General features: G+C 44.4%; 1 protein-coding gene across 1 annotated transcript in view; it reads right to left on the bottom strand.

Annotated features, from left to right (window-relative positions):
• FBLN7 (fibulin 7) overlaps positions 1-12,325 on the bottom strand; it is a 459,875-nt gene that overhangs the window by 285,434 nt on the left and 162,116 nt on the right. The window contains exon 2 of the mRNA XM_029594265.1: positions 2,923-3,082. Within this exon, the coding sequence (XP_029450125.1) occupies positions 2,923-3,082 (160 nt within the window). The remainder of the gene's footprint in view (positions 1-2,922; positions 3,083-12,325) is intronic.

Raw genomic sequence — 12,325 nt, 5'->3', positions numbered from 1 at the left:
AAATTGTGAAGTTAACAGAGAAGCTTTGGCTACCTGAAGAATCACAGGTGGTGTTCTTAAGAATAGTGCTTATAACTTCTTTGTGTTATCAGCTGCAGCATATCCCTTAAAGTTGTAATGTTTCTTTTCCTATGAATATGAAGAGATCGAAAGTAATTGAAATTTCCATTTTGGTTAGAACTTTTCTAGCGATTATAAAGTGCCATCTTGCCAGACTGACTTGTGAGGGTCGAGCGGGCCTCCTGACCCCCCCAAGCTGGCCAAAAGTTCCTTTTGGGTGCAATGAGGGTCCCGGAGTGAACGCGGGGGGAATCACGTGACGCCGCGTCACTCCGACGTGACGCCGACGTCACGTGCCCCTCGCAAAGGAGTTCAGAAATGGCGTCCTGACTCCTCGCTCGACCACCAGGGAATTTTGGTAAGTCTTGGGGGGGGGGGGGGGATTAAGGAGGGTGAGGGGTTTAAATTTTTATTTAGGATCAACAATCGCGATTTCCAACGTATTCAACATAGCTATGTTGAATAAGTTGGAAATCCGATCGTTTTCGCCTCATCACTTTTTTAAGTTAAAAAAAAAAAAAAGTTGCGTTTTACATTTAAGTTCAAAACGAATGCACACCCCTACAGTCAGAGCTTGCCTTTGCAACAGGTCGCCTCGCTTGTCCTGAGCATATTTCCTGAGTTGCTGTGTTCCTGATCCTGAGTTCCAGACTTCATTCCTGTTTGTTCCTGATCCTGAGTTCCAGTCTTCGTTCCTGCTTGCTCCTAATCTTGAGTTCCACTATCCATTTCCTGCCCTGCCTTAGTTCCTTCGCCCTGCTCTTTGGATTGACTTTGGCTTGATCCTTGAACTGGACACGACCACAAGTTTGCCTCCTGCCTCTGACCCTTGGACTGGACCTGACTACGAGTTTGCCGCCTGCCTCCAACCCCTGGAACAGACCTGATTTCTCTTGTTGCCTGCTGTGACCCCTAGACTGGATCCTCATTGTTCCTTGTCTCGCTCCATGCCTGGCTGTCCCTGGGATCATCCACATAGAGGCCCACCTAAGACCAGCCAGCCCTGGCACCCAAGTGCTCAACCTGCGGGGAACGAGGGTTGGTATTGGCGAAGTTCCTGTTTGCCTCTGCTTCATGTCCAGCCTTGCCTCCCGATGGTGGGGACCTGTGGAGGCCCTCCCACACAGGTAGCGCTAACCCCACTTGGGCCAAGGGTCCACCTCCGCATCAGCTCTTCCCCAACACACAAGGGATTTCTACCCATAAAGATTCAATTGTACATTTAGTCTGATGTAGGATCTTTATCCTGTTGGACTCTATCCCATCCCAGATATAAAATGCCAACCCCACCTCCCAAATGCTCCTCTCTGTCATTGCGATATAATTTGTACCCTGGTTTAGCACTGTCCTATTGGTTATCTTCCTTCTTCCATGTCTCTGAGATGCCAATTAAGTCTATGTCATCATTCATTGCTATGCATTCTAATTATCCGATCTTACTTCTTAGACTTTTGGCATTAGCATACAAACATTTCAAAGTGTGCTTTTTGTTTGTATTTTCATTCTGTTTTTCAATTAGTAGGGATAAATTGGAATCTTTTAGCTCAGGTGAATTTTTAATTACAGGAACTTGCACTACTTTTCTTATTATTGGAACCTCACTGTTGGGATGCCCTAATTCTAATACATCATTAGCATCCTTTGAAGATAACTCCCTCTGAACCATGTGCTGCTGAGCGACTGTCGGCTTTCCTCTTTGTTCTAGTTTAATAGTTGCTCTATCTCCTTTTTAAAGGTTAGCGCCAGCAGCCTGGTTCCACCCTGGTTAAGGTGCAGCCCATCCCTTCAGAAAAGACTTCCCCTTCCGCAAAAGGTTCCCCAGTTCCTTACAAAACTGAATCCCTCTTCCTTGCACCATCATCTCATCCACACATTGAGACTCCGGAGCTCTGCCTGTCTCTGGGGACCTGCATGTGGAACAGGGAGCATTTCAGAGAATATTACCCTAAAGGTTCTGGATTTCAGCTTTCTATCTAAGAGCCTAAATTTGGCTTCCAGAACCTTCCTCCCACATTTTTCTATGTTGTTGGTGCCCACATGTACAACAGCTGGCTCTTCCCTAACACTGTCTAAAATCCTATCTAGGTGACGCTTGAGGTCCGTCACATTCGCTCCAGGTAGGCATGTTACCAGGCAATCCTCACGGCCGACCTAACCCTTCCCTCCTGGGCAATAGCCCTGGGAGACACATCCTTGGTGCGAGAGGACAATGCACCACCTGGAGAGCAGGTCCTTGCTACAGGATCCTTTCCTGCTGCCCCAGGTTGATGCTCTGCGATCATGAGACCTTCTTCCTCCAAGGCAGCACCAGGGCTGCCAGTCTGAAGTCGGGACTTGGCTACTATGTCCCTGAAGGTCTCATCTATATACCTCTTTATCTGCCTCAGCTCCACCAGGTCTGCCACTCTAGTCTCCAGAGATTGGACTCATTCTCTGAGAGACAGGAGCTCTTTGCATCGGATGCAAATGAACAACTTCTCACCGGTGGGTAAAAAATCATACATATGACACTCTATGTAAAAGACTGGGAGGCCCCCCTTTTGCTGCTGGACTGCTGTCTTCATCTCTGATTTGTTCAGTTCCTAGCTAAGTTTTAGGTTGCTATGGGAGTAGGAATTTGTCTAATTAGGGTCCTTTAAATGTATTAGTGTATTCACTATATGTCTGGTAGTGCCCTACAGGGGAATGATCAAACTCTCAATAAGGTGTGGGGAATTCATGAAGTTAAGTTATAAGGCTGATTTTTTTTTTTAGTGTGAAAGTGGCACCTACCTATAAATTAAAGGATGAGCTAGGGGTGTGTGTAGCAGCCTTACTTGACTGAAAACACAAGAATCTTATTAGCTGATCCCCTGAATTTACCTGTTTCAGCAGCTATGATGGCCTTGGTCACTGAGTTGTGCAGGTTGTTTAGTCGGCCCTTTATGATACGAAGCCCATCTGTGAATCGTGTCTCTTGCCCTTTTATGATCTGCTGCATCTGGCGGATGGCAGTCAAGAGCTGCTGTTTGTGCAGGCAGTTCTGTGGATAAGAAACAAAAGTATGGTTAGAGATCTGCATCTGTTTCAAACAAATGCAAAAAATGTAACAAATGAGACCATTTGCATCTGATGAATGCAACATTTTTAAGAGGTGATGAGCCTTCTTGAAAATTCAAACAGTGCTGTTTGATGTTCTTTACTTATGGATTTGCCTGTAGAAGCAGTCCTATGTTTTTTTTCCTTATGTTTGGATATCAGTACCCCAGACTGTAAAAGTCATGACCCATATTGGTTGTCATCTGAATCCAATTTTCCTTCCCCTCGCAGTCCAAGCAGAGAGGAATGTTGCTATTGCGTCAAAAGTATCAAGGCTTATTGGTTAAGGGTAGTAATCACATGCCTTCTGTTAAGTGTAATAACTGCCGCTCCATGCTGGTTACACCCATGCTTATTGGTACATGTTGGGGTCCTCGTTGATTGCTGTCTGAATCAAATTCCCCTTTTCCTCTGCCGTTGAAGTGGAAAGCAATGTTGAAGTTGCATCAAAAGCATCAAGGCTTATTGGTTAAGGGAAGAAATCTCCATGCCTTCTGTTAAGAGTAGTAACTGCGGCTCCAGCAAGTCACCCCCATGCACCCTTTTCTTCAATTCTGTCCTCTAGCTTTAGAGAGCCCCTTCGAATTCTTTGATTGTTTTCGGCTTCATTACCTCCTCTGGAAGGGCATTCCAGACATCCACCACCCCTCCTTGAAGAAATATTTCCTGATATTAGTTCTAAGTCATTCCTCCTGGAGTTTCATTTCATGACCCCTAGTTCAAACAGTAAAGGTTCAAAGTTCATGCATCATTAAAACCTTTCAGGTATCTAAGGTCTGTATCATATCTCCTCTGCACCTTCTCTCTTCCAGGGTATACATATTTAGATCCTTCAGCCTCTTCTCATAAGTCTTCTGATACCAACCCCATACCATTTTGATTGCCTTTCTTTGGACTGCCTCCATTCTGTCTCTATCCTTTTTAAGATATGGTCTCCATCAGGTGAGGCCTCACCAAGGCCCTGTACAAGGGCATCATCACCTCCTTTTTCTTACTGGTTATTCCACTTTCTATGCAGCCTATCATTCTTCTGGCTTTAGCTACTGCCTTGTCGTATTGCTTCGCCATCTTCAGATCATGAGGCACTATTACCCCAAGATCGCTCTCTTGGTCTGTGCACATCATCTTTCGCCCCCTTTTGGATGCATGACTGCACTTCTAGGCATTGAATCCCAGCTACTAAATCTTCAATCACTCTTCAAGCTTTCTTAAATCACTTTTCATTCTCTCTCTACTCCATCAGGCGTGTCCACTCTGTTGCAGATCTTAGTATCATCTGCAACTAGACAAAATTTACCTTCTATCCATTTTGCAATGTCGCTCACAAAGATACTGAACAGAACGTGCCAACACTGATTCCTGTGGGACTCCACTTAATGTTGCGAGTGTGGACAGATGCTCGAGAGTGTGAGCCCCTGTGCTGCAGCATGACCTGCGCAACCTAGGGGCTGGCTGCAGTCCATGCTGCTGGCAAGAGAACGCATCCAGGCACAGGCTGACTGGAACAGGAATACTCTTGTCTTGAAATTAGGAACACACTTGGCTTTGAACAGGAACACTTGGATGTCCAGCATGCACTAGAAAGGGAGCCCAGCAATGCAATGCTGGTTTCTGGGGTAGCCCTCCGGCCACTCCAAAAGCCATTTCAGACTTGCCACTTGGGAATGGCTTGAGTCTTAGGACAGAAGAGAGCGAGGACTGAAGATAACTGGAGATGTGGACATGATGAAGGATCTGAAAACCTGGAACTAGACGAAGGCACTGAAGACTTGGAACATGATGAAGCTCTGGGAGAGCCCTGTACCACAGCACACCCTGCACAGCCTGTGGGCTGGCCATAGACCATGCCGAAGGCAGCGCAGACTCTGGACTTGGAAATTAATGAGGACTTGGCAACTGGACTTGGAACATGATGAAGGCTCTAAGGAGACCCGGCACTGCTGCATGCACTACACAACCTATGGCTGGTCATGGTCCATGACAATAGCAGTGCAGGCATTGGACTCAGGAACAAGGTGGAAGCTGGAATAAGAACTCTGAAGACCAGAACAGGATTCAGGAACACAGACTCAGGAACTCGGAACTCAGGACTCAGAACTCAGGAACTCAGAACTCAGACTCAAGAACCAGGGATTGCCTTCCAAAGACTTGAACCATCAAGGCAGTGAGCCGATCACCGGGTAGGAGAGGTAAGAGAGAGTGCAACGAGGCCGGCACATTCTTTTAAAGTATCTTGCCTGGCCAGAAGTGATGCGCTGATCAAAGGGCGGTCATTGGTTGCGGCAGTGGACGAAAGGAGCGCAGGGCAGCTCCTGAGCTCGGGCCCCGATGGACTAAAACACCGATTGTGTCGATCAGGCGCGAGTGAGCCGATTGCCGGGTAGGAGAGGTAAGAGAGAGCGCAACGAGGCCGGCGCGTTCTTTTAAAGTATCTTGCCTGGCCGGAAGTGATGCGCTGATCAAAGGGCGGTCGTTGGTTGCGGCAGTGGATGAAAGGAGCACAGGGCAGCTCCTGAGCTCGGGCCCCGATGGGCTAAAACACTGATTGTGTCGAGCAGGCGCGAGTGAGCCAATTGCCAGGCAGGAGAGGTAAGAGCTAGTGATTTATAGATTTTATTGATTTGTTTCATGAGAAATGGTGAAATTTTTGTTTTTCCATTGTTACACTGTATAGAGTCTGGCGAGATGCGTTTTACAGTTCAGTTTTTGTCTGCACATTTCTATTTATACTTTATGTGGCTTTATTCTGTATTTGGTGAGGGTTTGTGTTCTGCATGCAAACACTGAGATGAAGCATTCTTTTAGCATGTAGTTTCTCTATAGGGATCTGTAGTAGCTTGGCTTGTTCTCTTTTCCTGTTAGGAGAACATAAGAACATAAGAACATGCCATACTGGGTCAGACCAAGGGTCCATCAAGCCCAGCATCCTGTTTCCAACAGTGGTCAATCCAGGCCATAAGAACCTGGCAAGTACCCAAAAACTAAGTCTGTTCCATGTTACCATTGCTAGTAATAGCAGTGGATATTTTCTAAGTAAACTTAATTAATAGCAGGTAATGGACTTCTCCTCCAAGAACTTATCCAATCCTTTTTTAAACACTGCTATACTAACTGCACTAACCACATCCTCTGGTAAAAAATTCCAGAGTTTAATTGTGCGTTGAGTGAAAAAGAACTTTCTCCGATTAGTTTTAAATGTGCCACACGCTAACTTCACGGAGTGCCCCCTAGTCTTTCTATTATCCGAAAGAGTAAATAACCGATTCACATCTACCCATTCTAGACCTCTCATGATTTTAAACACCTCTATCATATCCCCCCTCAGCCGTCTCTTCTCCAAGCTGAAAAGTCCTAACCTCTTTAGTCTTTCCTCATAGTGGAGCTGTTCCATTCCCCTTATCATTTTGGTAGCCCTTCTCTGTATTGATAGTAGGGATGTGAATCGGGTTTCGGACAATTGAAAATATCGTCGATATTTTCAAAATCGTCAGAAATCGGGGGCTCCCCCAAAATGATAAGAAAACCCCACAATATTGATCGTGGGGGTTCCCTTATCATTTTGGGGGAGGGTGGGAAAAACGGCACACAAAAATAACCCCTAGACCCACCCCAACCCATTAAAAGTAACCCCTTAGCTTCCCCCACCCTCCCGACCCCCCCAAAACCTTTTTACAGGTACCTGGTGGTCCTGTGGAGGTCCCGGGAGCAATCTCCCACGATCTCCTGCTCCGGGCCATCCTCCGGCTCCCAGGCCGTTGGCTGCCAGTAATCAAAATGGCGCCGATGGCCCTTTGCCCTTACCATGTGACAGGGTATCCGTGCCATTGGCCGGATCCTGTCACATGGTAGGAGCACTGGATGGCCGGCACCATCATGTGCTCCTACCATGTGACAGGGGCTGACCAATGGCACCAGTAGCCCCTGTGACATAGTAAGGGCAAAGGCTATCGGCGCCATTTTGATTACTGGCAGCCGATGGCCCGAGTGCAAGAGATCACTCCCGGACCCCCGCTGGACCACCAGGGGCTTTTGGCAAGTCTTGGGGACCCTCCTGACCCCCACAAGACTTGCCAAAAGTCCAGCGGGGGTCCAGGAGCGACCTCCTGCACTCGGACCGTCGGCTGCCAGTATTCAAAATGGCGCCGATAGCCTTTGTCCTTACTATGTCACAAGGGCTACCGGTGCCATTGGTCAGCCCCTGTCACATGGTAGGAGCACAAGATGGCGCCGGCCATCCAGTGCTCCTACCATGTGACAGGATCCGGCCAATGGCACGGATACCCTGTCACATGGTAAGGGCAAAGGGCCATCGGCGCCATTTTGATTAGTGGCAGCCGATGGCCCGGGAGCCGGAGGATGGCCCGGAGCGGGAGATCGCTCCCGGGATCCCCACTGGACCACCAGGTACCTGTAAAAAGGTTTGGGGGGGGGGTTCGGGAGGGTGGGGGAAGCTAAGGGGTTACTTTTAAAGGGTCAGGGTGGGTTTTTTGTTTATTGGCTGGGGTTCAGATGATAAACAAAATGTGATCGGGCCCGATGGAAAAAAACCCACAAGTGAATCGGAACCGGAATCCGAACCGATTCCGGTTCCAATTCACATCTCTAATTGATAGCCCTTCTCTGTATTGATAGCCCTTCTCTGCATTGATATTTTAGATTCTGGTGTAATATTTGTGGTATTCTTTTTCATAGGTGGGGTTGTTATTCTTTGAGTGTTGGCAAATAGTACTGTGTTGATATGGGAGGACCATGCCGAAATATATCACAATAGGTATGATGCCATATGAATTCCAAGATGCAAAGTTTTCTTGTTGGCATCACAACAGTGCATGAAATTATCACAATAACTTGTATATTAATTTTACCTCAGAATGTCATTTTTCATGTAAAATATGTTATAAATGCATAAAAAATGCATAAAAAAGAAAATCTTCTTTTTCCTTCCTGTCCCAGTTTAAGCATCCCTGTTTTTTGTAACTGCTTTCTTCCGCACTACAGTTCCAGTTTGTTTTTTCTTTCTATGCACCACTGTTTTAATGTAAACCAGCATGATGTGATTTTATCATGAATGCTGGTATATAAAAACCTTAAATAAATAAATAATCTAAAATTGTGTATGGGGAGGGGGCACCAGACTGTAAGGTTTGCCTAGGGTGCCTAATACCCTTGCACCGGCCCTGGTTCTATCTCTGACTGAGGTTAGTCTGGCTGAGGACAATGATGGTATGGCTAATAGCCCTTTATTTGCTGATCTTAAGTTTCATTGTGGTGTATGAAGACGTATAGATGCATTTAGCCATTCAACCTGTTCTCCGTGGATCGCTTTATGTAAAATACATAATGTTTTGTATTGGACCCATTTTTCAATGGGTAACCAATGTAGATCCATTAATATTGGGGTAATATGATCTTGCTTATGTGAGCCAGTTAGTATCCTCGCTGCGGAGTTTTGTAAGATTTGTAGGGGTTGAATGGTGGATTGAGGTAAACCAAGAAGTAAGGCATTGCAGTAGTCAGTGGCTGTAAAAATTAAAGCCTGTAATACAGTTCTGAAGTCATTTGGGTTTAGTAACAGGTTTAATCTTCTTAACATTAATAATTTGAAGTAACCCTCTTTAGTTTTTGTTGTGATATGTTTTTTAAAATTGAGTTCTGGGTCTAAATAAATGCCAAGATCCCTTACTTTTGTTCCAAGATCAATTTGATGATTTTCATATTGGAAGTGATGCTTATTGTCAATTAATGATGTTTTCCTTTCAAGCAGAATGATTTCTGTTTTTTCAATATTTATGCTTAGTTTCATTTGTGGCTGCAATTTGAAATATTTTATCCAGTGTGTCTGTAACCGGCATAATGATCTGAATATCATCAGCATAAAGATAATAAGTTAGACCTAGGCCTGAGAGGTGACAAAGGGGGATCATGTATATATTGAAAAGCATCGCGGATAAGGCTGAGCCTTGTGGGACTCCTGTTTCCAGCTTAATAATGTCAGATGATGAGCTGTTGATATTAGGGATGTGCATTCATTTAGAATGAATTAGGCAATTTCAACAAAATTGCCTAATTCATCCTGGTTCGGGAGATCTGAATCCCAAAACAAATTTTCCACGAAATTCGGGAAAAATTCATTTTTCGGGTTAGTGCGGGGGGGAGGGGCACATATATTTAAAAAAAAAACAACAACCCTCCCAACCCTTCAAATGTACTTTTTTACAACACCCCCACCATCCCGATCCCCCCCCCCCCCAAGGCTTATTGAAAGCCCTGGTGGTCCAGCGGGGTTCCCAGGAGCAATGTTCCTTTCTCAGGCTGTCGGGCCTGCCAGGAATCAAAATGGTACTGGTAGCCCTTTGCCCTTACCATGTGACAGGGGCTACCGGTGCCATTGGTCGGCCCCTGTCACATGGTAAGAGCAATGGATGGCCGGCACCATCTTTGAAAATGGCGCGGGCCATCCATTGCTCCTTCCATGTGACAGGGGCCGACCAATGGCACCGGTAGCCCGTCACATGGTAAGGGCAAAGGACCACTGGTGCCATTTTGATTAGTGGCAGTCAACAGCCCGAGAGGGAGAGATCGCTCCCGGGACCCCGCTGGACCACCAGGGCTTTTAGTAAGTCTTGGGGGGGGGGATCAGGATGGTGGGAGGGGTTGTAATTAATTAAATTTGAAGCATTGGGTTGGGTTTGTTTGTTTTTTAAATAAATGTGCCCCTCTGCCCCCCCCCCCCCCCCCGTGCTAACCCGAAAAACAAATTTTTCCTGAATTTCGGGGAAAATCTGTTTTGGGATTCAGGTCTCCCGAACCAGGATCAGGATCGGGATGGTGGGGGGGGGGGGGGGGGGGTTGTAATTAAGTAAATTTGAAGGGTTGGGGTATTTTGGGGTTTTTTTCAGTTCGAAAAATCTGCCGAAAAAAAAACAAACGACCCATAGGAAAATGAAATTTACGACGAAGCGCCCAACCCGACACCCGACTTGAAAGCTTAAAATGAAGCCCAACTCTAGCTGATATTGACTTGGTAAGTTCTATTACTTAAAAAAGAATTGAACCATTGTAATGTCTTACCGCTTAACCCGATTTCTATAAGTCTGTGGGTGAGGGTGTTGTGATTAACAGTATCGAACACTGCTGAAAGGTCCAGCAGCAATAGTAGGTATTTCTGCCCAGTATCAAATCCTCTCAATACAGTGTCATGCAGTGAGAGCAGTAATGTTTCTGTACTGAAATTTTTTCTAAAACCAAACTGCTGGATATAGTATATTGTTATGTTCTAAATGCTCATTCAGTTGTTGTAGGACAACGTTTTCAATTAGTTTTGCAATAATAGGTAAATTGGAAATTGGTCTGTAATTACTCAGTAAGTTGTTGTCTATATTTTTCTTTTTTTTTATTGGTTTAATTATTGCTTGTTTTAGAGATTCTGGCATAATGCCTTCATTTAGCGACTTGTTGATGATGATCATTATTGTTGGTGCAATTACTTGAGTGATTTGTTTTAGTGTTAATACTGGTATCGCGTCTGATGGGTGTTGTGCGGGATTTAGGTTTTGAATTAATCTTGTCACTTCGCAAATTGATGTGTTTTAAAAGTTTGACCAAGTTGGATTTTCTTTTATATTCATTGAAATTTCTTGAGTTGAGGTTTTTTCTTGCTTTGTTATTAGCGTATCAATTTTATTTTTAAAAAACAGTGCCAATTCCTGACTGAGATTCCTATTTATTACAGTATTTATCTGGGTAGGTTCAGAAGTTAATTTGTTTACAAGGTTGAAGAGAGTTTTCGGATTCTGTGAGAATTTTTTAATCTTGTTACTGTAGAATTCTTTTTTGGTTTTATTTATCAGGATTTTGTAAAATGCAAGATGGATACGGTAAATAGTTAAAGTTAGATTGCATTTGTTTTTTTTCCATGCTTTTTCTTTTCTCCGTAGTTTCTGTTTTGCTTCTTTAATCTGAGTATTATACCAAGGATTCAATTTTTTTGTTACTTTTGATATGTTTAGTTTTTACTGGGTTTATATCGTCTGCTATTTTAGACGTGGTTGTGAATCAAGACTGGGTTGCAATTGTCACATTAGAGATGTCCATTTCTGGAAGTTGAATTTCTAAGTTTGGAGCTCTTCTATATTAAATGGTGGGCAGAATTCAAAAGAAATTGTTTCGGTGTTGATATTAACTTTTTTTGAATTAAATGTAATGTTGGCTTCAATCAGGAAATGATCTGACCATGGGTCTGGGGAATAATTGATGAGAGATTATCTTACTAAGTTTGAGTTAGTAAAAATTAAATCTAAAGAGTGACCGGTTTTATGCAATGCTTGTGTAGTAATAAGTTCATAACCCATGGCTGCTAGTGCATCTGATAGAGTTTGGCAGGTGGTTGACCAAGATTTAACATCCATATGTAGGTTAAAATCTCCCAAAATTATAGGTTTACTTGGGTCTAAGTTACTAGCAAAAATGTTCAATAATTGGTGAACTATTATGCTCTAGTATTCCTGGTGGACAGTACAAAAGACACATTTGCAAATCTACCAATTCAAAAATTGCAATTTCATAATGTTGTGAGAGTTGTTTAGGTAATAGTTTCATTTTTATTGTTTTTTTTAATTATTAACATGAGCCCCCCTCCCCTACGGACTGCTCTAGGTAAAGAAAAAATGTCATAATTTTCATTGCCAATTTGATTTACTATGACATTGTCACTATTTTTTAGCCAAGTCTCAGTAATAGCTATGAAATCAGGTTTTTGGTCAGCTAAGAGATTTGTTATTAACATGGATTTTTTGGTCAGAGATTGAGCATTAATTAACAAAAATGAGAGAAAAAAGCAGTTGGTCACTAGATCTTTGATTGGGATTTGTTGGGGATCCATGGGAGGGAACTCTAGGGAGCACTCCTGATCCCTGGGAGAAGTGTGCCCTTGAGCCCCGGTGAACCAGGAGAGGACCTCCAAGGAAGCACCAAGGCAGGTGGGCTAGGACTGGAAGTCCAAGCCTCCGCCAACCTGCACAGTCTCCGTGAGGCCAACCACGCAAGGTTGGTCTCTGCATGGTCCTCCGACCAAGCCCTTTTGGACCTGCTGCTGGGAACGGCAAAGGTGGCAGGCCGGACAGGAGACAAGGGCGGACGAGGACTCTGGAACATGGAACTCAGATGTGGAGACTTGGAACGTAGACTC

This window comes from Rhinatrema bivittatum, chromosome 3, assembly GCF_901001135.1.
Source record: "Rhinatrema bivittatum chromosome 3, aRhiBiv1.1, whole genome shotgun sequence".
Classification (NCBI taxonomy): Eukaryota; Metazoa; Chordata; class Amphibia; order Gymnophiona; family Rhinatrematidae; genus Rhinatrema; species Rhinatrema bivittatum.
The sequence above is the reverse complement of the archived record's forward strand: the minus strand, read 5'-3'. Positions and strand labels throughout refer to the sequence as shown.